Here is a 22,012-nt window from a genome sequence, read left to right as displayed (position 1 = left end):
CCCCCCTGCTGCCCCCCGCCCCACCAGCACCCCTGTCCCCACCCGGCCTGGGGGGCACCCTGCAACGGCCCCGCTTGCATCTGAGGGGCATTTTGGCCTCGGGAGCTGGCAGGGGTGGCCGTGCCCATGTCCCTGTTCACCCAGGGCCACAGATGCAGAAAATGCCCAAAACCAGATGTTTTGCACAATCCGCCACCTCATCCACATTTCCTGTGCGTCACCACCCGGCACGGGCACCCGCGGCTCAGCGCCTGCCGCAGGGGGCCCAGGCATCCGGGAAGGGGCACGCAGAGCGCAGGGGACAGTCAGCACGGAGGGAGGGAGGGGACTTTATTGGGGTCACAGGGTTTGCGCGGCCACCGGGTAGAGCAGGGAGAGGTGGCGGGCGCCGCGCACGGGCAGCGCCCGCGCCGAGTAGTGCCGCACGGCGGCGGGCACCGAGGGGAACGCGGCGCCCGCGCGGCCCAGCACGAAGAGCCGGTCCCGCGTGCGCGTCAGCTTCACGTGCACGAAGCCCTGGCTGCTCCTGCGCGGAGGGGACGCTGAGCGGGGCGGCCTCGGTGCCACCACCGCCCCGTGTCCCCTCCCCGTGTCCCCACCGACCTCAGCGAGAGCGAATAGTCCTCGGGGCTGGTCTCGCAGTCCCGCACGAGGAAGCTGCCCTCGCGGCACAGGGCCAGCAGCGTCTCGGCGCCCGCGCGCCCGATGGCGCCGTGGTACCACCTGCGGGCAGCCCGGTGGCACCCCGGTGTCACCATGGGCACCGGGTGGATGAGGGCACCGGGGCTCCAGCTGTGCCATGGGGCTCCAGGTATGCCCTGGGGACCCGTCTGTGCAGTGTGGACCCTTCCATGCCATGGGGACACATCTGCACCTTGGGCACCAGCCTATGCCACAGCCTAGGCCATGGGGCACCCACCATGCCATGGGGACCTGTCTGTGCCATGGGGCACCCTCAGGTCCCCCTGTGCACCATGGGGCACCCACTGCACCATGGGGACCTGTCCATGCCATGGGGCACCCTCAACCCCATGGGGACCCATCTGCACCATGGGGCACCCTCTGCACCCCGGGATCCCCCTGTGCGCCATGGGGCACCCACTGCGCCATGGGGACCTGTCTGTGCCATGGGGCACCCTCCACCCCACGGGGACCTATCTGCACCACGGAGCACCCTCAGATCCCCCTGTGCGCCATGGGGCACCCACCACGCCGGGGGGACCTGTCTGTGCCATGGGGCACCCTCCATCCCATGGGGACCCATCTGCACCATGGGGCACCCTCTGCACCCCGGGATCCCCCTGTGCGCCATGGGGCACCCACTGCGCCGTGGGGACCTGCCTGTGCCATGGGGCACCCTCCACCCCATGGGGACCCATCTGCACCATGGAGCACCCTCTGCACCCCGGGATCCCCCTGTGCGCCATGGGGCACCCACTGCGCCATGGGGACCTGTCCATGCCATAGGGCAGCCTCCATCCCATGGGGCACCTACCACCCCATGGGAACCTACCCGCACCCCAAGACCCCCTCCCATGGGGCGCCCTCCACGCCGCAATGCCCGGGGGGACCCCGTGCCCTCCTGCACGGCTGTGCCCCCCACTTACACCTGCTGCTCCAGGGGCAGCGAGGGGTCCACGCGGCCCGGGCTGGGCGGGCAGCCGGGCCTGGCACTGCCGGGCGGCTGCGACGGCTCCCGGGGGCGGCCGGGGGAGCGCTCGGGGCTCTCGAACTGCACTGGGGGACAAAGGCACCGTCACCCGCTGGCCTGGGCACCCCGGTGCCCCCGCACGGCCACCAGAGCACAAACAGCCCCGGCGTCCCCACCATGGGGTTGGTCTTGCCCTGTTGCCCCATCACATCCCAAGGGGCTGCCTTGTAGGCGCTGGGGGGACTGGCATGTCCCCAGGATGGCACCCAGGGGTGCCAGGGGACACTGTGGCCGAGATGTCCCCAGGATGGCACCTGGGGGTGATGCTGGGCTGGGATGTCCCTGGCATGGTCGCCTTGGGCACTGGGGGATGCTGGGCTGGGATGTCCCCAGGGTGGTACCCATGGGTGCCAAGGGAAACACAGGCTGGGATGTCCCAAGGGTGGTACCCATGGGTGCCAAGGGAAACATGGGCTGGGATGTCCCAAGGGTGGTACCCATGGGTGCCAAGGGAAACATGGGCTGGGATGTCCCAAGGGTGGTACCCATGGGTGCCAAGGGAAACACGGGCTGGGATGTCCCAAGGGTGGTACCCATGGGTGCCAAGGGAAACATGGGCTGGGATGTCCCAAGGGTGGTACCCATGGGTGCCAAGGGAAACACGGGCTGGGATGTCCCAAGGGTGGTACCCATGGGTGCCAAGGGAAACACGGGCTGGGATGTCCCAAGGGTGGTACCCATGGGTGCCAAGGGAAACACGGGCTGGGATGTCCCAAGGGTGGTACCCATGGGTGCCAAGGGAAACATGGGCTAGGATGTCCCAAGGATGGTACCCATGGGTGCCAAGGGAAACATGGGCTGCGATGTCACCCCCTGCCATGATCCTGGGGCTCAGGTGTCCCTGGGATGGCACCCACGGGGGACGCAGGGCCCGGGATGGCCCCGTGCCCGCGCGGGCGGCTGGCACCTGCGAACGCCCGCGAGATGTGCTCCTTCTTCCACTCCCAGGGCTGGTCGTACTCGTCCGCCGGCCGCTCGTCGTCGCGGGGCAGGCGGCTGTCGCGCGCGGCGCCCGGCCCCGCGTCCTCGCCCGCCTCCCACTCGTCGCTCGGGGTGTCGTAGAGCTGGGGGCCCCGGCGCGGCCGCCCCCGCCGCCCCGCGCGCCCTGCGCAGGGGCAGCGCTGGGGGACGCCGGGGGCACCGCGACAGCCCGCGGCGGCTGCCCCCGGCACCGGTACCGGTTCCGGCACCGGCTCGCGCAGGGTCTCTCACCCACCTCCGGCCTCGCCGGGCTCCTCGGGCTCCGGCTCTGCCTCGAAGGGCTCCGAGTAGTCGCTCTCACCGGGGCCCTGCCGCACGGGCGCCCGCTGGGACGTGGCCCCCTGGGACAGCCCCGACCCCCCCAGGCCCCTTGTCCCTCCCTGGGGACCCTGTCCCCGCCACGGGCTCCCTCCTGCCTCCCCCCACCTCAGCGCCCCATCCCTTCCCCTGGATCCCCCCTCCCATGTCCGGGTGCTCCCTCCCCGATGTCCCCAGTGTCCCCCCTGTCCCCCCGCAGCTGTCCCAATGCCCCCCCGGGTCCCCCAGTGCCTCCCAGTCACCCCCGGGTCTCCTGGTGTTCCCAAGCCCCTGATCCCCCCCCCATCCCGGTGTCCCCCGTCCTCCTCGGTGCCCCCTGCTCCCTCCTCCCAAGTCCCCCCCCTCCCCGGGTGCTCCCCGGTGCTCCCCGGTCCCTCCTCCCCAGAGCCCCCCCGCTCCGGTGTCCCTCGCTCTTCCCGGTGCTCCCCCGTTCCCTCCTGCTCCCGCATCCCTCGCTCTTCCCGTTGCTCCCCAGTGCCCCTGCTCCCGTGTCCCTCTCTCTTCCTGGTGCTCCCCTCCATCCCATGCTCTTCCCGGTGACTGCAGGTCCCTGTTCCCCGGTGCCCCCCGGTCCCTCCTCCCCAGAGCCCCCCCACTCCGGTGTCCCTCGCTCTTCCCGGTGCTCCCCCCCACACTCTTCCTGGTGCCCCCCCGGTCCCTCCCGCTCCCGTGTCCCTCTCTCTTCCCGGTGCCCCCCTATGCTCTTCCCGGTGCCCCCCGGTCCCTCCTTCCCAGAGCCCCCCCGCTCCGCTGTCCCTCGCTCTTCCCGATGCCCCCCGCTCCCTCCTGCCCCCGCATCCCTCTCTCTTCCCGGTGCTCCCCCCCACGCTCTTCCCGGTGCCCCCCGGTCCCTCCTGCCCCCGCATCCCTCGCTCTTCCCGGTGCTCCCCCCCACACTCTTCCCGGTGCCCCCCCGGTCCCTCCCGCTCCCGTGTCCCTCTCTCTTCCCGGTGCTCCCCCCCACGCTCTTCCCGATGCCCCCCGCTCCCTCCTGCTCCCGCATCCCTCGCTCTTCCCGGTGCTCCCCCCCCCCCCACGCTCTTCCCGGTGCCCGCAGCTCCCCGTTCCCCGGTGCCCCCCGGTGCCCCCCGGTGCCCCCCGGCCCTACCTGCTCTCGGCGGCGGGGGCGGCCGCCCGGCCCCGCGCCCCCCCCCACGCGGACGAGCCGGTGCCGGGGGGAGGCGGCGGGCGGGGGGGCCCCGGGGGGGCGGCGCTCGCCGCCGCTGTAGTCGGGCTGGGGCGGGCGCGGCGGGGAGCGCCGGGCCCCCCGGCCCAGGTACTCGCGGAGCCACTTGGCCATGGCGGGAGCGGGAGCCCCGCGCGCCGCCGGGAGCCGCTTTGTGTCGCCGCGGCGGCGCCACCGGAGCCAGCGGCCCCCCCGCCGGGAGGTTGGGGAGGGGGGGGGCTACGGGACGAGGCCGGGGCGGGGGGATCGGGATGGGAAGCGGCGGGAGGGGAGACCGGAGCGGGGGGCGCAGGGATGGGGGGGACCGGGAGCGGCGGGAGGGGGGCGGGGGGGAGGGAGGTGCCGGGATGGGGGCAGCGGGATGCGGAGCCATCCTGGGGGGCGGGATGGGGATGGCGGGGGGGGGGGCAGCGGGATGGGGGCACCAGGACGGGGGGGAGCGGGAAGGGGGAGTCGAGATTCCCGGGGACACTAAGGGGGGGGGGCGGTGGAACCCCGGGATGGGAGGGGGCACCAGGACCCCAAATCGGGGGGACAGGGGGGGCAGATCCTGCCCTCAAGGCCCCGCGGGGCTGGAGGTCCCCAAACCTTCCTGGGGCTGCTGGGGGGGACAAACCGGCTGCAGACGGGACCCCTCAGGTTCCTGTGCCCCCCCTGGCCTTTTCCCGGGGAATTTGGGGGTCAGGGTCGGGCTGGGGGTGCCCGAGGGGTCCTGGGGTGGCTTCTCCCATCGCCCCATGCTGATTCCCCCCAGATTTGGGGTCCAGGAGCCCAATATGGGGGAGCCGTTGGGGCCAGAAGGGCCCTGGCTCAGCCTCTTCATTGTCCCTTCCCAGAACAAAGGTCCCCGTCCCCGGAGCCGGGTGCTGTCCTGGGGACACGCGTGGCCGTGAGGAAGCGGTGGGAGGACACACGCGTGTCGGGGACACACGGGGACGAGGCCACGCGCTGCTGCTCGCACATCCCCTCGCACGCAAATGCCAGGGCCAGAGCCCCGTCCCCACCATTAATATTTGAGGATGCCAATTAAAACGCACGTGCTGGGAATGCCGATCACCCGGGAGCAGCGCGATCGGGTTGGGAGGGGGGTTCCTTTCCTCACCTGCTCCCATAAACACTGGCTACTTCCCCCCCAGAGGATCTAAGCAGGGGTTAATGAGGGCTTGTTAATTAATGAGGCCTTGCCCAGGGGGATGCACTGACAGGGCTCAGGACAGGAGGAAGAGGCCCCGGTTGAGCCCCTGGGGACCCCCGGGCACACGCGGGGGGGACAACCCGTGTGCCCCCCCGCCACCACGGGGACGAGCGGCCACCACACCGGGCACACGAAGCAGGGACAGCTCCGACACATCGGCTTTATTGAGCAAACCCAACTCCTCCCCGCGCGCCGGGAGAGTCCGCGCGGAGCTGCCGGGAGCAGCGGGAGGGCTGGTGTCACCCCCGCGGGGACATTCTCAGCCCCAGACCCCGGCTGGATGCCCTCGTCCCCCGGGAAGGCCAGAACTACCTGGACACGCAGGGCAGGTGTCCCCAGCCCCACGCGCTGAGGGGCAGGAGATGCTGAAGAGCTGCAGAAGCCCAAGTGGGTGTTGAGGTGACACAAGAGGGACACTGAGCTCCTGCCACCCCCTGCGCCCTGGGACACAAGGCCCCAGGGTCCCTCTGTGGCAGCTGGAGGGACAGCGACCCCCACACACAGAGCAGGGGACAGGGCAGGGGGACCCACAGCACCGACACCGTCCTGTCCAGGCAGGCCCTGGGACTCCCAAATAAGTGACGGGAGCAGAGCTGGGATTCATCCCGCTCCCCTGGGAGCCGTCCACGCGCTTGGCCCCGCGCGGGGGCCGTTACGTGGTGCCGGGTCCGGGCAGCGCAGTGTCCCCCGCGGGCGATGGCCGCGTCCCTGCGCGACGACACCGCGACTCCAGCCGGCCGGTGTCCGTGGAAGCGGCCGGGGAGGAGGAGGAGGCCGCAAGTCCCCGCTGCGGGTGACGCATCAGTCGCTCGCGCTGTCCTCGCTGTCCGAGTACGTCCCCAACAAGCCGAGGGAGGACGTGGCGCCCGGGGCTGGGGGACACGAGCCTGGAAGCCAAGCAGAGAGCAGACGCCGTCGGGTCCGGCCCTTGGGGCGGCACCGGGAGCCCCCAGCCTGAACATCAATGGGGCTGACAAGGTTAAACGGGGCAGAGGAGACCCTGCACTCTCCTCCTCCTCCCCAGCCTCGTGGCAACGGTGGGAAGCAGCAAAGATGGCCCAAGGTCTGAAGCAGCCTTTCCCCAGGCAGGCAGAGCTGTGAGAGGGGTCTGTCCAGCTGCCCTTCTCCCCCTTGTGCCCCCAGGGAGGCTCCAGCCCCCATAGAACGGGACCATGGAAGGGGCAGTTCCTGCAGCCAAAACCCAGCGGCATCGTGGCCACAAAGTCCGGGAGGTTTTGCAAGAGGGCTCGAAACCAAAGCAATTTTCTTGCTGTCATTATCATATCTCACCCTTGCAAGCGCTCCCACAATTGTACCTGGGCGCTAAGAAGCTGTTTTGAAGCTTCCAGCCCTGCCAAGGTCCTGGCTCGCTGCCAAAGGCCGGGAAGGAGCCTCTCCAGCACATCGGGTGCTGCGTCGTCTCCGGGAAACAAGGACAACCCCCCTCTCCCAGCCCCACGGCCACATCTGTCCCACAACAAAGACTTGCCCTGAGCACTGAGGCTGTGGGGACAACACAGAGCCTGGTTGTTGTCACCTCCATCCTTCCCTGTCACTCGGCTCAGAGACACCCCAAGTGCCAGCGCATGGGCCGTTACCTGCGCTGGCCGTGGCACCTTGTGTCCCCGTCCCGTTGGCCACGGTGGCACCTGGCTTGGGCTTCTTCACAGTGACCAGCCCGGCGAGCTGGGCCTTGCTGCTCAACCCGCCCACGCTCCGCTCCCAGCTCTCCGTCTTCGGCTTCTTAGCCTGGGGCTGGGGCTCCTGCAGAGGAAAACAGGGACACGGGAAGAAGGAGAATTGCTGCAAACAGCAGCACGAGGAGCAAGGGACACGGGAAGAGCCTCCTGGAGCAGCCCGGCCTTCCCTGGGGTGACCTGCGGGACAAACAGGGATAACTGGTGTGGATCTGAACAGCGGCAGGGCAGCCCCTGGGGATGATCATCCCGTTGCCTCCGAGCTCCATCCAGGTGGGCAGGGCTGCGGGACGGTGCTGGGGCACCCGCAGGGACCTGGTCACCAAAATCCAACTCTCCGGGGCTGCAGATTAGTGCCAGACCAGGGAACACGGCTCAGATTAACCCCGGGCCAGCTCAGAAACAAGGCGGCTTCGATCGGGCTCAACACACAGAGGTCCCCGCGGACACGGATCGGCATCAAAAGCGACAGCGCTTGGGGGCCTGTCTGCAGGGATAATCCCTCCCCTGGCAGCCGAGCTGAAAGCTCTTTTGTCCTGCCTGGCTCCAGCACGACGCAGGGCAGGATTGAAGGAGAGGCCGTCCCAGGCACCCGTTTTGCCGCTGCTAATTTTCCAGAGTGGCAAAATCAAGTCCAAGAGATGACCAAAACACTGGTGAGCGCGTCCTTTGTGAGGTGCCAGGGAAAGGGAGCCATGTCCCCAGCTCCCTGCCAGCCGAAAGCACCTCCTTTTTCAGCAGATTCCAGCTGAAATCACGAGCTGATCCCTGTCGCGTTTCAACCCAGCGCACGGGGACAGGAGCTTTGCAAGCTCCTCGTGCACAACAGGCGTTAGGACTCCAGCCCCTGCACAGGGCAGGGACAGCAGGGACAACATGTGGCTGGCGGGGACAACACACACAGGATAGCACTTTGGGCTTGGGGGAGGAGAAGCAGCAAGAGGGAAACGCTCCCTTCCGCCCTCACCTCCTGCAGGATGTCCGTGGGTTTCGTTTTGGCGTGGACGGTGACCGGCTCCTGGGCAGCGTCGGCGTCGAGCAGCAGCCGCCGGCTCTGGGCCTGCTCCAGCATCGCTCTGCGGAGAGGGAGGGATCGAGGCGGCTCCGTGTGGATCCAGTTTCTCCGGGGCTTTTTTTAACTCCTCAGCAGGAACCAGGTGCCAGCAGCCGCCCTGATCTCCCCACCAGGGAGACGCTCAAATTCCCCCATCTCTTCCCTCCCCGAATGCTTCCCTCCGACAAACTGTCCCAAATGTCCCCACAGCCCCATGGGGACAACATCCCACCCACCCAGCTCTTGTGAACTTGGCCCCCTCAAGCAGCTTCTCCCTTAGCCCTCACGTCAGGGCCCTGGAGATGCCGAGGAGAGGTCAAGCCACAGCCCAGGGCCAGCTCCGACGGTGTCACCCGCCCAGGGACACATCCAGGCCACTCACTTCATCTCTTGCTCATCCTCCTCTTGCTCCTTGCGCTTCTGCTCCTCCTCGTACTCCTTGTACTGCTTCAGCATGGCCTCAAAGTCCACGTTTGCCTGGCGCTGGTTGAGCTCCTTCAGCTCCTGCAGGTTCTCCAGAACCTCCATCTCCAACTTGGAGTCCTTGGTTCGATTCTCCAGGACCTGGGTGAGGAAGCCAAGGTGATGTGAAGTGACAGGGCCCACCAGCAAGGTCTGACACAGCCCCTACGCCAAGGACAGCTCAGAAAGCACAAACAAGCCTAACTTTCATACCTTAACATGCATGACAGGAGCAAAGTGCAGCCTGTCACAAGTTGCAGCCTGGAAAAAAACTCCTAGGAGCAGAAAAACGGCTCCTGTCTGTCTGTTTTGGCTCCAAGGATTGCTCTGGAGCACAGCAATACCTTAGGAGCCTGAAGAACTAAGCTGAGAGCTACCCAAGTCACCCACTCTGCGCAGGAAAGGCACTGGAGAGGACAGCAGGTTTGTGTGCTGCAGGGAAGGGCACGTGCCAGTACCTTCATGGGGTTGTTCAGCTCTTCATCCTCCCTCTCCTTCTGCATTCTCTTCTCCTCTTCCTCCAGGAGCTTCTCCGCTTGGAAGTTGCGAGTGGCCCCGTGCTCCATGGTGTAATCCGTGTTCTCAGGATCTGTCTATGGAAGAAGCAACATCATTGTACAGGGGGAATCCTACTCCAGACACTGCCTAAAAACATCAGAGCCACACAGGAGTGTTTTCCTGATCTCTCCTGATCTCTCTGTGTTGTTTCATTCATCTCACACACAGGCAACCACCTACACCCCCGTGTTCTCCTACAGATAATTTGTCACTATCCCCTGCCCCTGTGATAAGAGACATTTCAGGGCTATAGACTGCTCCAAATTGCACAAGCTCCGATTCCTTCTTTGCTGGGACATCCCGAGAGCCCAGAAAACCCAGAACCATCCAAAGAAACTCCACCTTGAAGGTGATCTCCGCCAAGCAACGCGTGCACTTGATGTAGAAGCGGAAGATGGGCAGCCCCAGGTACACCTCGTTCTGCACGGTCTCCTTGCGGGCATTGAACTTCTTCCCCTTATAGATGTATTCCCCACACGTCTTGCACCTAGAAACGGCACAAGGGAAGTCCGTAGCGCATCAAGGAAGGAAACACAAAGACTGAGCAAAGCCCAGGGGATTTTCAGGCTGTGTCAGCGCAGGTTCTGCCCAACGGTTGTTTCTATCCTTTGTAAATTCTGCATGTGTTCCTCAAGGAGCCCCCAAATCCCTACCAACACCTCTCTGGGGGGAGGCAGCCCCCCTTGGGGCAGCTCCTCTGCTCGCTATGGAGCCAGGCGAACGCCAGGCGCGCTCCCTTCCTCCAGAGCTGCCTCTTACCGCATGTTGAACGGAGCCATGAGCCGCACCACATACTGCCGGTCCTTCGGGAGCTTGAGCTTCGGGATCTTCGCGGGATCGAAGTCCGGCGGGTAGTATTTCTGCGGAGCAGAGGCGCGTGCTGGGCACGGAGGAGCGACAGCCTCAACCCCCGCGACCCCCCTTGCCCCGAGCAGCCCCGCGAACCCAGGGAGCCCCCCAACTCCTCCTGCCCTGCCTGGGATCGCGATCAGCCCCAGTCCCCCCCGGCCATGCAGGAACCCGCCGGGATGGAGACCCCCCCCCCACCGAGCAGGGACCTTCCCCAAGACCTCCGGCCCGAGGGGCCCCAAAGCCCCCTCACCCCCCGGACCCCCAAATTGGGAACCCCCAAAACATCCCCCCCCTCAAAGGGCCCGAGACCCTCCTTTTCCCCCTACTCACGTTCAAAACCTTCCGCTCCGACATGGCTGCCCCCCGCTCCTCACCCGCGCGACGTGACGCGGCCCCAGCAACCGCCCCCTCCTACTTCCTGGAAACAGCCCCCGCCCCCCAACACCACTCATTGGTGACTGCGCCGCTGTTGGCGCAGCCTATTTTGGCTCTCTCTGCTGCCCGTCAGATAACCCCGCCCACGGCGCCGCGGGCGCTGTGCTCCACGCCAAGGGCCCGTGCGCGCGCGGGGGCCGGAGAGGAGCGTTCCGGGCGCGGGTGGGTCGGGTCAGTCCAGACCCTATAGGGGACATCGCGACCGCAGGGACCTGCCCGGGCCAAGGGCACCAGGCGCGGGCCCGTAGGAGCCCATTAGGGCCAGCACGAGCCCACAGGGACCTGCAGAAGTCCTTAAGCCCCGTCCCCCTCCCAGGTGTCTTGTGCCACCCCCAGGAACCTGTCCCCATCCTGCGCCCGGTCCCCTCCCGGGGGTCCCCTCTGCCACCCGGGGGCACCTCAGCTCCTCCCGGCCCTGCGGGGACACCCGGGTCCCTTGGCAAGAAGGAGACACAGGCGCTTGGGGAGGCGCATTTATTCATTGCGTGGGTCTGGGGGGACGGGGGGCTCCGCAGCTCTGGGGGGACTTCGCGAATGTCCCCAGGGCTGCAGCGGAGGGTGGTGAGGGGGGTCCCCAGGCCACATGGGGACCCACGGGCTGCACAAACAGGTGACAGGGGAGCCCCGTGGTGTCCCGAGGAGGTCAGAGGAGCCACTGGAACCCACCGGGGCCCTTGAGGGGCTCCTGCCCCACTCAACTGCCCCTGGGGGCTTCCTAGGGTCTTGTCCCCCCATCCTGGGGGACACCGGGTGGCACAAAGAGGTCCCTCTGCCCCATGGGAGGGCCCTGAGGTGTCACAGAAGTGTCCCAGTGTTGCCGGATGGCTCCTTAATGGAGCCCCAAATGGGAACAGTCCAGAAATCCCCCCAGTTCCGCAGCGGGGGCTTCACCACCCGCCATCACGGGACCCTGAGGAAGGGTCCTGGCTGGGGGACAGGGGGGGGACACGTGTCCCACCGGGACGTCCGCGGGCGCTACACGGCGACGTCCGCGGGGCTGCGTTGGCTCCCGGCGCCGCGGGGGCGGCCTGGCGGGTCGGGCGCGCGCAGCGCGGCGGGCAGCGTGAGCACGCAGGCCTGCAGGTCGGTGTAGGCGTGGGGCAGGGTGCCCCGCGCCACCCAGCGCCGGCTGCCCGGCTGGTACGCGTGCACCAGGTGCGTGTCGCGGTACGTCTCGTGGCTGTAGCCCCCCAGCACCAGCAGCTCGCCCCCCAGCACGGCGGCGCTGCCCGACACGTGCGCGTGGGGCAGCGGGCTCAGCAGCACCCACAGGTCCCGCGCGGGGCTGTACACCTCGAAGGCCAGCTGGTCACGGTAGCCGCGCTGCCCGCCGCCGCGCTGGCACAAGCCCCCGGCCACGTAGAGCTGCCCGCCGGCCGCCTCCATGACGTGGCCCGCGCGCTCGCCGTGCATGGGCGCCAGCGGCGCGGCGGGCGCGTCGGGGACGTAGCGCAGCAGCGACGCCTGGCACCGGCTGGCCTCGTCGCAGCCGCCCGACACGTAGAGGGCCCCGTCCAGGGCGCAGGCCGCGTGGCCGCACAGAGCCACGGGCAGGGGCTGGCACCTCCTGCCAAGGGGGAGATGGGGGCGCGTTAAGCAACGTAGCTTAACCCCTGCTTGCCCAGGAGAGCCCCTGCTAGCCCTGGATGAGGCAAATGGCCAACAAGCAGCGTTGGCCAACAGTTAATGGACCCCCCCGTGCGTGGCACTGGAGAACACGTCATGGATTCCCCAACGTTGTCCAACCCCCAACAGACTCCCCCTCAAGACAACACTTGTCAACGTGCAATGGACCCTCTAGGAGCAACTCTGGCCAGCGGGCATTGCTGGTAGACATTCAAGTGATTCCTGTCTTTGGCAGGTGGGGAAGAGACTCCCAGTGGTCAAGAAATGTGTTTGTGACCCAGTGGGCATCACTGATCAACACCCAATGGACCCCTAAGGACAGTTAGTCAACCCCCAATGGGCCCCAAGGGACACTTAGTCAATGACCAATGGACCCCGAAGGGCAGTTGGTCAATGCCCAATGGACCTCCCTCATGGTTAGATAACCATGATCTGTTCTCCATTGGAGGGACAACATTGACCAATGACCCCAAGATCACTGAGTGGGCACCACTGGGCACGTGGAGGGGATACCAGGGCAGAGGAGGGCGGCCGAGCGGGGAGGTCTCACCTCCAGGTGTCGGTGGCCAGGTCGTAGCGCTCCACCGAGTCCGTGCAGTAGAGCTGATCCGAGCTGCCCCCCAGGGCGTAGATGAACCCCCCGAGTCCCGCGGCTGCAAAGTAGCTCCTGCCACAGGCCATGCTGGCCAAGCGCTCCCAGGAGTCCTCCATGGGCCGATACCTGGGGTCGAGAGGCCAAGGGGAGGAGAGCTCTTACCCACAACACCGGGATGTGGAGTTGAAGTCACTGAGGGCGACCTCCCGCATGCAAACAGCCAATGGATGTGATAATGTCCAGAGGCCACATGGCATCTCCAGGTGGGAACCTCCCTGTGCCATCCTTAATGCATCCCATACTGTTCTCGAGTAGGTGGGCACCAGAAGGACAGGAACCTCCCAGCCTACACCCAACCCAACCAGTGCCCTGGGGCTACTTGGTAACTGCAACCTCAGAAGGTCTCGAGCCCATGTGGAACCTCTAGGTCTCACAGAATCATAGAATCATAGAATGCTTAGGGTTGGAAGGGACCTCTAGAGATCATCTAGTCCAACCCCTGCACACACAGGGTCACCTAGAGCACGTGGCACAGGGCTGCGTCCAAGCGGGTTTGAAGATCTCCAGAGAAGGAGACTCCACAACCTCTCTGGGCAGCCTGTTCCAGTGCTCTGGCACCCTCACTGTTAAGAAATTTTTCCTCAAGTTCCTGTGGAACTTTTGGTCCTTCAGTTTCCGGCCATTTCCTCTAGTCCTATCAGTGGCCAGGTCTCCCAGCACCTTTGAACACCACAGAACCCCCATGTCCTGCTCCTCCGTGGCGCTCACCTGTAGACACTGGCCAGGGTGTCCCGGGCCCCGTAGTAGTGCTTCCCACCCAGGATGTAGAGCGCGTTGCCGATGACGGCTACGGCGTGGCGGAAGCGCGGGCCGTCGGGGAAGTGCCCCAGCGCCCGCCATTCCACCCGCTTCACCAGCCCCACGGCGCTGAGGAAGCGGTGGGCGAACCAGAGCTGCTTGCTGGGCTGCCGGGCCGCCATGTCGGTGGTCAGCTTGTCCCCGCCGCAGACCACCAGCACCTCCGGCCAGGAGCGCACCCGGCACGGGAGATGGGCCATGGGGGACAGGCTGGCCACCACAAGCTGGTGGAGAAGCCCCGGGTTGGCTGCTCCCGCGGTCACCGCCGGGATCTTCTTGAGCTCCTGGCCGGACATGAGGGCAAAGCGGACGGAGGACAGGACCTCCTCGGCTTCGTTGTCCTCACCACCTCCATTGGCTACGAGCCAGCGGGATGCCGCTTCCAAGGCCTCTAATTCATGGAGGACGTTGAGGGCGTCAGAGCGGAGGAGGCGGATGAGGAGGTGCGCGGGAAGGTCCAGGAAGGCCGGCGTGGCCACCACGCTGGGGAAGGTGGCCAAGATGAAGTCCTCGGCCGCGCGGCCTACGTGGGCCAGCCCATAGTCCGCGGCGAAGGCCAGCACGTCCGGGCCCGTCTCGGGGGTGAGGCCGCAGGTGAAGACGTCGAGGCAGAGCGTGAGGAGGCCCCAGGCCTGGTAGCGCAGGGAGGTCTCGGCCGCCTCCAGGACCGCGGGCCAGGGCCCGGCCACGGCGCCCGTGTAGGCGAAGGAGAGCAGCAGGCGCAGCTCGGCCGGGGCCAGCCGCGTGGGCAGCGGCGTGGCCGGGTCGTGGGCCGCCTCGCGCATGGGGCACGTGAACAGGGCGCGGAAGAAGTCGCAGGAGCAGCTGAGGGCCAGGCGCTGCACTGAGCGGCGGGAGGGAACCGTGTCGGGGGGACCGGCCGTGCTGGCCCTGCTCGGGACCCCTCGGGACCCCTCTCCGCCATAGCAATCGTTACGGGTGGAAAAGACCTTGGAAATCACCGAGTCCAACCGCGAGCGCCTCACGCCATCCCTGCTAAACTGCGTCCCCAAACGCCTCGTCTGTGTGGGCACTGCCAGGGCACTGCCCGTGCCGGTGCTTTGCCCCTCTTCCCATGTAGGATTTCTTTCTAATGTCTAACCTGAACCTCCCCGGGTGCGACGTGAGGCCGTTTCCTCAAGGCCACCCCAGAACGGGACAGTCCTCTGGATACCTCCAGCTCCACATCCACGACTTCACCTGGACCCGACGCCCAGGGACAACCCCCTGCCACCCCCAGCGCCCGCACCGGGGCCCCCCGTGTCCCTCCGTCCCCGTCCGGGGGGCCGCGAGCTCACCTGGAATCACCTCGTCTCCCGCCTGCAGCCGGAGGTCGCATCCCAAGCCGCTGGCGTGGAGCTGCCCCATGGACCTCAGCGTCTCCCACTGCTGCTCCAGGGGCTCAGGGGGGGCGGCCTGGGGGGTGCCCCCCGGCTGTGGGGCGCAGGCGGCCGCCACGCGCGGGGCCCCCAGGGCCAGCGCGGCCTCCTCCACCTCCTCCTCCTTGCCGCCGGGCACGGCCCCGCCGTAGGCGAAGGCCATCACGGCCCGCCAGCCCCACGGCGTGACCCCCGGGGGCAGGGGGACGCGGCGCGGGGCGCCGTGGGGCCGCTCTTCCTCCAGGAACCGCAGGAAGAAGGAGCTGACGGAGGCCAGGACCACGGCGTGGGCCGCGTCGCCCTCGGGGCCCACGGCCACGTCCACGAGCTGTCCCGCCGCGCGGAGCTCGTCGGCCGCGGCCAGGAAGCGCCCGGCGTGCGCGCGGTCCCGCAGGTGCCACCGGCTCCGTGCCGGCCCCTCCGCCACCCACATGTTGCCTGCGGAAACACGGCGGTGCCGGGCTCAGGGTGCCGGGCTCAGGGTGCCGTCCCCGCAGCCCCGAAGCGCCGGCGCCGCGAAGCCCCCGGCCATGACGAGTGTTGCTGCTGCTACAGCCGCTCGCACAGCGTGCGGTCACAAGCGCTCTAGTGCCGCCTGTTGCGTGCACAGTCTTTGCTGTTGCCTTGTGTGTACCCTCTAGCTCGTGCATCGCGTCATGCTGTTGCCTACGTGTTGTCCCCTCCGCTGCATCCTGCCGTGTGTCACCCCGCGGCGCGCGCACGCTGCCGTGCTCTCCTGTAGCATGGAGGGCGTTGCTGTGGCTCCCCGTCACCCCGCGTGTCACCCCGCGTGTCGCCTGTTGCCTGGCACCGCGGCGCGCTGTTGTGCGTTGCGCAATGCCGCGTTGCGTGTTGTGTTGTGCGTTGGGTGCCGCGCGCTGTCCCCCTTACCGCCCGTCCCGGCTCCCGGACGCTCCCGTGACCCCCGAGGAATGTGGCCGGGTAATTATAGCCCGAGAGGGACACGTGGCCCCGGCCACAGCGGACAGAGGCCGCGGGGCTTCGGTGACCTCGTGACGGGACCGCGTTGGCCACCCAGGTCACCCAAGGACACGGAAAGTGCAGGGACAGGGAGCCAAGGAAGGTGCTCGAGCTCTCCCTGCTCCTGTTTAGGGCAGAGAGCCCTAAACCCCGCGCTGTCCTGGTCATGGTGGCCTGGGCACGGCCCAGAAGGACCAGGGCATCCAACGGAGCAGGTGAAGAGCAGCAAGATGCCATCACCACCTGGATGTCCAGCGACGCTCCCGGGAATATCCTGCCCACAGACCAAGTGCGCTGGGGAAGCAGCCCACCTTGCCACGGCCACCGCAGCGTGTCCCCAGCGTGTCCCCTCCGCTGCCATCCTCATGTTCCCAAACCGATTCCCTTTAGCATCACCGCTAAGCTTCATCTTCCAACGGCTACACCTTTTTTTATTGTTTTCATGTCAGCCCCAGCACAAAAACACCCTAAACAGCTGGAAAACACCAAGATTTAGTGACAACTGTTGATTTGACAACATATTTATTATACAATATCTTATTACACAGAACATTTAACTTGGAGGCTACAGCTTGGGAGGTCCCATCAGCCTCCAGCCCTCGTTTTTACCTATCTTCATTAAAGCGGCTGCAATTCCAAAACCGACACACGCGGTGGTTCCGGTCATGTAACTGTGGACTGGAAAATAAAAAAAACAAGCCAAAAAAGATCTATTAGGGCAACAGAACAATACTGTGGATCGTGACAACCTGGAATTTGGTCACTTGACCGTAAGTCATGTTGGCTGCTGCCAGAAACTGACTTCAAACATCTGCTTAAGGCGTTAATGCTACTTCAAGAGCGGGGAGGTTTTCACTCTTATTTTTATGTGGATTTACCTCGTGCACCTAGGACAGCTCCTGTGGCGCAGCCTCCTATGAAATAATTCAAAGGATCGTCTGGTTTCTCGCGGATTTGAGCACTGAGGCACGTGGTGACACCAAACACTGCTCCTAGCGTAGCTGCAGACAAAGGCAAAAAGAAAAAAATCCTTCAAGGAATTTGGCGCTAAATACCAAGAATGTGTATTTTAAGAGGCATGGTGTTTTACAGGAATTCCTCTGGAAGAACAGAGCAAGGAAACTGAAGCTTTGGGAGCTGGTTTAAGTCCCTATGGGCATCGGACCCTTGCGCTTACTTAAATAATTCAATAAATAATTGATATATTTTAAATTTTATTTAATTAAAGCTTGTTTTGGGTATCCCCTCTGCTGCAGCAGCAATGCAGCCACCTCCATGCAGTGCAGGGGGGCTCCTTGGGTGTTTTGCTGATTCCTCACTAAACCTCTTCCACATCCCAGCACATGAAGGTGTGTTCGAATGGCTACAAAGGCCACCTTGTCCCAGGTGCCTTATTATTTTATAAGCAAATCAGCCTAAGCACCTGCAAAGTTGCATCTTCTTGTCAAGCAGACTACATTATGCAGCAGAAAACATCACTGATGTGTAAATAATGATTAATATAGAAATAAGGAGCGTGCTGGAGGGCAGCAAAGGGATTATCAACTGTAACGCACCACGTTGGGGCCATTTTGGCTCTGCACTTTGGTGCGGGAGATGGCGAAACCCTCGGAATCGCGGTGTCCTTACCGAGGGTGACGGTGTCGGTGGCGGCGATCTGCAGCGCGGCCAGGGCCGTCCCGGGTGGCCGCAGGATGACGCGGTACGCGGCGGCCGCCAGCCCTGCGGCGGGAGAAGGGAGCGGCGTGAGCGGCGCCGGCGGCACCGCGGTGCCCGCACGGGCGCCCGCCGCGAGCACGATGCCCTGCTGCTCATTTGAGGGCTTAGAGGGGAAAATAAGCAAGCAGGTAAATAAATAAGGGGTTAAAACGCAAAATAAGGGGTTAAAATACAAAATAAGGGGTTAAAACACAAATTAAGGGTGCCGCGATGCCTGTGCGCGCCGGCAATGCAGGACTGGCACCGGCGCCCGCTATGAGCACGTTGTCCTGCTGCTCGTTGGCGGGCTTAGAGAGAAAGATAAATAAATACGTAAGTAAATAAATAAACGAATAAGGGGTTTAAATGCAGAATAAGGACTTAAAGCACAAAACAAGGGTGTAAAACACAAGATAGTCAAGGTTAAATAAATAAACCTACGATTTAGGGTTTGAATGCAAAAGAAGGATGTAAAACACAAAATAAGGGCGCAATACACAAGGTGGTCAAGGTGAATAAACCTGCGCTTAAGGGTTTAAATGCAAAAAAAGGGTCTAAAATGCAAAATAAGGGCACGATACACAAGGTGGTCAAGGTAAATAAACCTACGCTTAAGGGTTTAAATGCAGAAAAGCGTCTAAAAGGCAAAATAAGGGCACAATACACAAGTCGGTCAAGATTAAATAAATAAATAAACCTACGCTTAAGGGTTTAAATGCCAAATAAGGGTCTAAAACATGAAATAAGGTCGTGATACACAAGGTGGTCAAGGTAAATAAACCTACGCTTAAGGGTTTAAATGCCAAATAAGGGTCTAAAAGGCAAAATAAGGACGCGATACACAAGGTGATCAAGGTAAACAAACCTACGCTTAAGGGTCTAAATGCAAAATACGGGTCTAAAAGGCAAAATAAGGGTGCAATACACAAGACGGTCAAGATTAAATAAATAAATAAACCTACGCTTAAGGGTTTAAATGCAAAATAAGGGTCTAAAAGGCAAAATAAGGGCGCGATACACAAGGTGGTCAAGGTAAAGAAACCTACGCTTAAGGGTTTAAATGCAAAAAAAGGGTCTAAAAGGCAAAATAAGGGCGCGATACACGAGCTGCTCAAGGTTATCGCGGCCGTTCCCTCCGCGGCGCCGCTGAGGGGAGCGCGGAGCGGCCGCCGCGCGGGCCGGGCCGGGGCCGGCCGGGCTCACCCGCCGTGGCGCCCAGGCGCGTGGTGAGCCAGGTTCGGCGCGGACACTCCTGGCCCTCGGTCCCTTCCCAATATTCCTCCATGGCGCGGGGCCCTCGCTGCCTTCCCGGCCCTTCTCCAAGGGCGGCCCCGGCTCCTCTCGCGAGAAGGCGGCGGCGGCTCCGCCCCGGGCGCTGCGGCCGCGTGAGGCGCCCCCGGCGGCGGCCGCCGCCATCGCCCGTCGCGGCCGGGGCGGGAAACGGGCATGAGGGGAAAGGGGAATAACAATAATAAAATCATAACAATAATCTTATTCATTCGTTCATTTCTGAAGCGCTCCCTCAAGCTCGTGTTCCAGACCTAGCGCTGTGGAGGGAGAGGTGGTGTGAGCACTGGCACCCTCAAGTTAGAATCTACACCCCCAAAACCATTAAGTGTAGCTACTCCGTAATTATTTTTTCTACTGCGCTTTCCCCTTTCAAGATGTACTTAAATCATGGATTTTCTTTGCACTCGGTAACAGGAGTGTTGGTGCTGCTGTATGAGGGATCCTTTTCACTTAAAATTTCCTCATAAAATGAAGATTGTGACATGCTTAGACCACAGTTCTTCTACATGTTCTCCAGAATTAAAATCCATAAGCTTTAATCTGAGCTCTGCCCTTTTTTCGTCTCCCTCCTTTCATTTTATACAAAAAATTTATCCAATACTTTACTTGTGCATTTCACAACTACCCTAGAATCACCCAAATCCACCTTTTCTGGAGAGGAGCCCAAAGAGATGTAGTATTTAGTTCCCTGAGGAAGTTACCCCTTATAACCCCTATTACCATAAGAGGTTACAGCACAAAATTGGTTGTTTTTAGGTTTACACAAATATCTAGGCCATTTTTCCCCTCTGGCTGCCCAACTCTGACTATAGACTGCGCAGCTAACCCTCTGCAGCCCAAAAATATTTTGGGTTAGATGTTTTAAGAGCAACTTGACTCATTGAGACCGACCTACACGTTGCTACATCTGGAACTTACCGATTTATGGAGTCTGTAACAGCTCTCCAGTGAGCACTGCATGGGAACAGACTGTCTTACATAGAAACCCCATGGCAAAGGAGTGGAAAATAACATCACGGCAGCCCACGTGCAATAGTTTAAGTCTAGACCATAGTTACACAACAATTTAATACAAGGATAGGCTTGGGGGTTTTAAGTCCTTTAATTTTTAAACTGGGGGGGGAAGATGGTGGTGGAGGCAATGAAGCACTTGTCATTGTATCACACAACGCAAGGAGGTTGTTTCCCCTTTTCCTGATTTTTCTTTCTGAGAAATAAAGACCCCCTCCCACCAATTAAGTTACATTAAAAACATATCTCCCCTCCTTATTATTTTTAAAAGGTTTTAGGGGCTTACTCAGCCTTCCCATCTACACGTGTATCAGCCACCCAAGCTTGACGTGCAAATGCTTCACAGCAGGAATCTCATCCCTGCAACGTTACCGAAGGAGCAGTCTGAACAGAAAACCAATAAATCCTACAGCAGTGACCGAAACTCCTACCAATTCTTCTGTGCAAATACTGGAAGATTCGAGCTGTGAAGGAAATACTAGGGTTATAGATCTCATTCTGCACTTCTGCTTCTGCAGAGCAGAGGACCAGCTGGGTCCATCCAATACAATGGTAAATAAGACATTTCAGTGACCATTACCGCTTTGTTTTTCTAGGCTTTATGTTTAAGAAAGGGCTGTTAAGCTCATTAGAAGTCGCTATCAAACTCTGTATCAGCATCAGCTCATTAAAACATATCCCACATTCAAGTCACAGACACCTTAGAAAAGGCATCCCCAAGAGCAGAATTAGCAGTTTCCCCAAAGAAAAATTCATCTTTAATATCATTAAACCTTTGAAAAAAAGCAGTCAAAAGGTACTCTGAGTACAACCTTTAAATGCAAAACTTCTATTTACAAAAGTTATCTTTGAGTCACTTTCGTTTGTAAACTATACCTATTCCAAAACATAAGAGTCAGGAATTAAGCTTGCCTTAAACATGCAAGTCCATCTTAGCAATTCTGTCTTGGTACCTCTGCTGCTCTGATCTTCAGAAGGGGAGCAGGGAATTCGCACTCTGGAAAATTAAAGTGCCGCTTTATAACACGTTTTTTGAAGTTTTATATAACACTGTATAGAGCCTCCCATTCAAAACATACCAAGAAAGCATCAGGGCGCTAAAAGACCAAAGAACAAGGGGAGAAAAAAGTACAGTGAAAAGTCAGTTTAATGAAATCTTGCATGACAAATTATGGCAAATACCATAATGAGAATTGTTCAGACTAGAGAGGATCGATGGAAACGGATCTGCAAATATGTAATGGGTCAAGACAGAGAAAGGGAATAAACTATTGTCTGCACTCACTGGGAGAGGAGCGAGGCCACCTGCGGAAAGGGATCCATTTAATGCCAGAAATACCAAGGCAATGGAATCGACTGGGAAGAAGTCCCACTTTTTTCTTATTATTTCCCCACAGGTATATTTAATTTACTGGATAGAGGAGGTTTCTTTTCTTGGTTTTAATAATGTCACCACTCTCGTAAGACCCCCTCTACACAAGCGTTCAACTTCATTTCAGTCTTAGTGTCTTTTTTTTACCCCGCCGTGGGGAAATTTGAAGAGTTTTGTAGCCACACGAGTCAGCAGCAAGAACAAGAGAAGCAATAATTGCCAAATGCATCTGTTAACAAGGGCCCTTTTTCTTTATGTTAAAAATTTTAATGAAATTCCTGAATACATCTCGATCAGACAGTCTCACATAGATCCTTCAGAACACGTGGGCATTATCTGATTTTATTTGTCACTATTTTATGAGGCTTAAAGCAGAAAGTGTCTGAGTTTTACTCCTACATCTTGCTGGACAGGGCTTGAATTTATGGCCAATTCTGGTAGTGGTCTGCAAGCCCTAAAGTTTTGGACAACACAAAATATTTTCCTCTTGATATCAGTATAAGCAAGGCTTCCCTCTGAAATAAATTTCTATCAGTAAATAGCTGCCTTTTTAAATTTCATTTTACATTTTATTTTTAAGGAATGCCATAGGTGACACCACTAAACTCCCTCAAAACAAACATGCTTATTCTGTTCTTCTGAGTCTTTGTGCCCCAATTTCATTCACATTTGGGTAAAACGCCTCAACGTGAGACTTGGGACAGATCCCCAAATTATTGGAGTTCAGGTCCAGGAAATAGCAGCTGTTTTTCC

The 22,012-nt window shown here is 61.4% G+C and overlaps 4 protein-coding genes across 4 annotated transcripts; all 4 read right to left on the bottom strand.

Annotated features, from left to right (window-relative positions):
• Positions 1-339: 339 nt before the first annotated feature.
• SHD (Src homology 2 domain containing transforming protein D) lies at positions 340-4,361 on the bottom strand. Its single transcript, XM_088527184.1, has 6 exons — positions 4,119-4,361; positions 2,951-3,000; positions 2,619-2,875; positions 1,608-1,737; positions 604-723; positions 340-526 (listed from the first exon to the last, which is right to left on the bottom strand). The coding sequence occupies exons 1-6, from the start codon at positions 4,308-4,310 to the stop codon at positions 340-342; spliced, it is 936 nt and encodes a 311-aa protein (XP_088383310.1). The 5' UTR covers positions 4,311-4,361.
• Positions 4,362-6,160: 1,799 nt separating this feature from the next.
• On the bottom strand, positions 6,161-10,371 carry YJU2 (YJU2 splicing factor homolog). The gene is made up of 8 exons (XM_088527183.1): positions 10,345-10,371; positions 9,922-10,022; positions 9,505-9,649; positions 9,063-9,197; positions 8,525-8,706; positions 8,056-8,164; positions 6,990-7,155; positions 6,161-6,278 (listed from the first exon to the last, which is right to left on the bottom strand). The coding sequence occupies exons 1-8, from the start codon at positions 10,366-10,368 to the stop codon at positions 6,193-6,195; spliced, it is 948 nt and encodes a 315-aa protein (XP_088383309.1). The 5' UTR covers positions 10,369-10,371; the 3' UTR covers positions 6,161-6,192.
• Positions 10,372-11,424: 1,053 nt separating this feature from the next.
• On the bottom strand, positions 11,425-15,340 carry KLHL33 (kelch like family member 33). The gene is made up of 4 exons (XM_088527161.1): positions 14,827-15,340; positions 13,439-14,372; positions 12,626-12,796; positions 11,425-12,016 (listed from the first exon to the last, which is right to left on the bottom strand). The coding sequence occupies exons 1-4, from the start codon at positions 15,338-15,340 to the stop codon at positions 11,425-11,427; spliced, it is 2,211 nt and encodes a 736-aa protein (XP_088383287.1).
• Positions 15,341-16,410: 1,070 nt separating this feature from the next.
• NDUFA11 (NADH:ubiquinone oxidoreductase subunit A11) lies at positions 16,411-18,872 on the bottom strand. Its single transcript, XM_088527182.1, has 4 exons — positions 18,790-18,872; positions 17,518-17,610; positions 16,767-16,889; positions 16,411-16,566 (listed from the first exon to the last, which is right to left on the bottom strand). The coding sequence occupies exons 1-4, from the start codon at positions 18,869-18,871 to the stop codon at positions 16,454-16,456; spliced, it is 411 nt and encodes a 136-aa protein (XP_088383308.1). The 5' UTR covers position 18,872; the 3' UTR covers positions 16,411-16,453.
• Positions 18,873-22,012: the final 3,140 nt, after the last annotated feature.

Source organism: Tinamus guttatus, unplaced genomic scaffold (genome assembly GCF_059628265.1).
Source record: "Tinamus guttatus ecotype Peru unplaced genomic scaffold, ASM5962826v1 Tinamus_guttatus_pri_ptg000261l, whole genome shotgun sequence".
Classification (NCBI taxonomy): Eukaryota; Metazoa; Chordata; class Aves; order Tinamiformes; family Tinamidae; genus Tinamus; species Tinamus guttatus.
The sequence above is the reverse complement of the archived record's forward strand: the minus strand, read 5'-3'. Positions and strand labels throughout refer to the sequence as shown.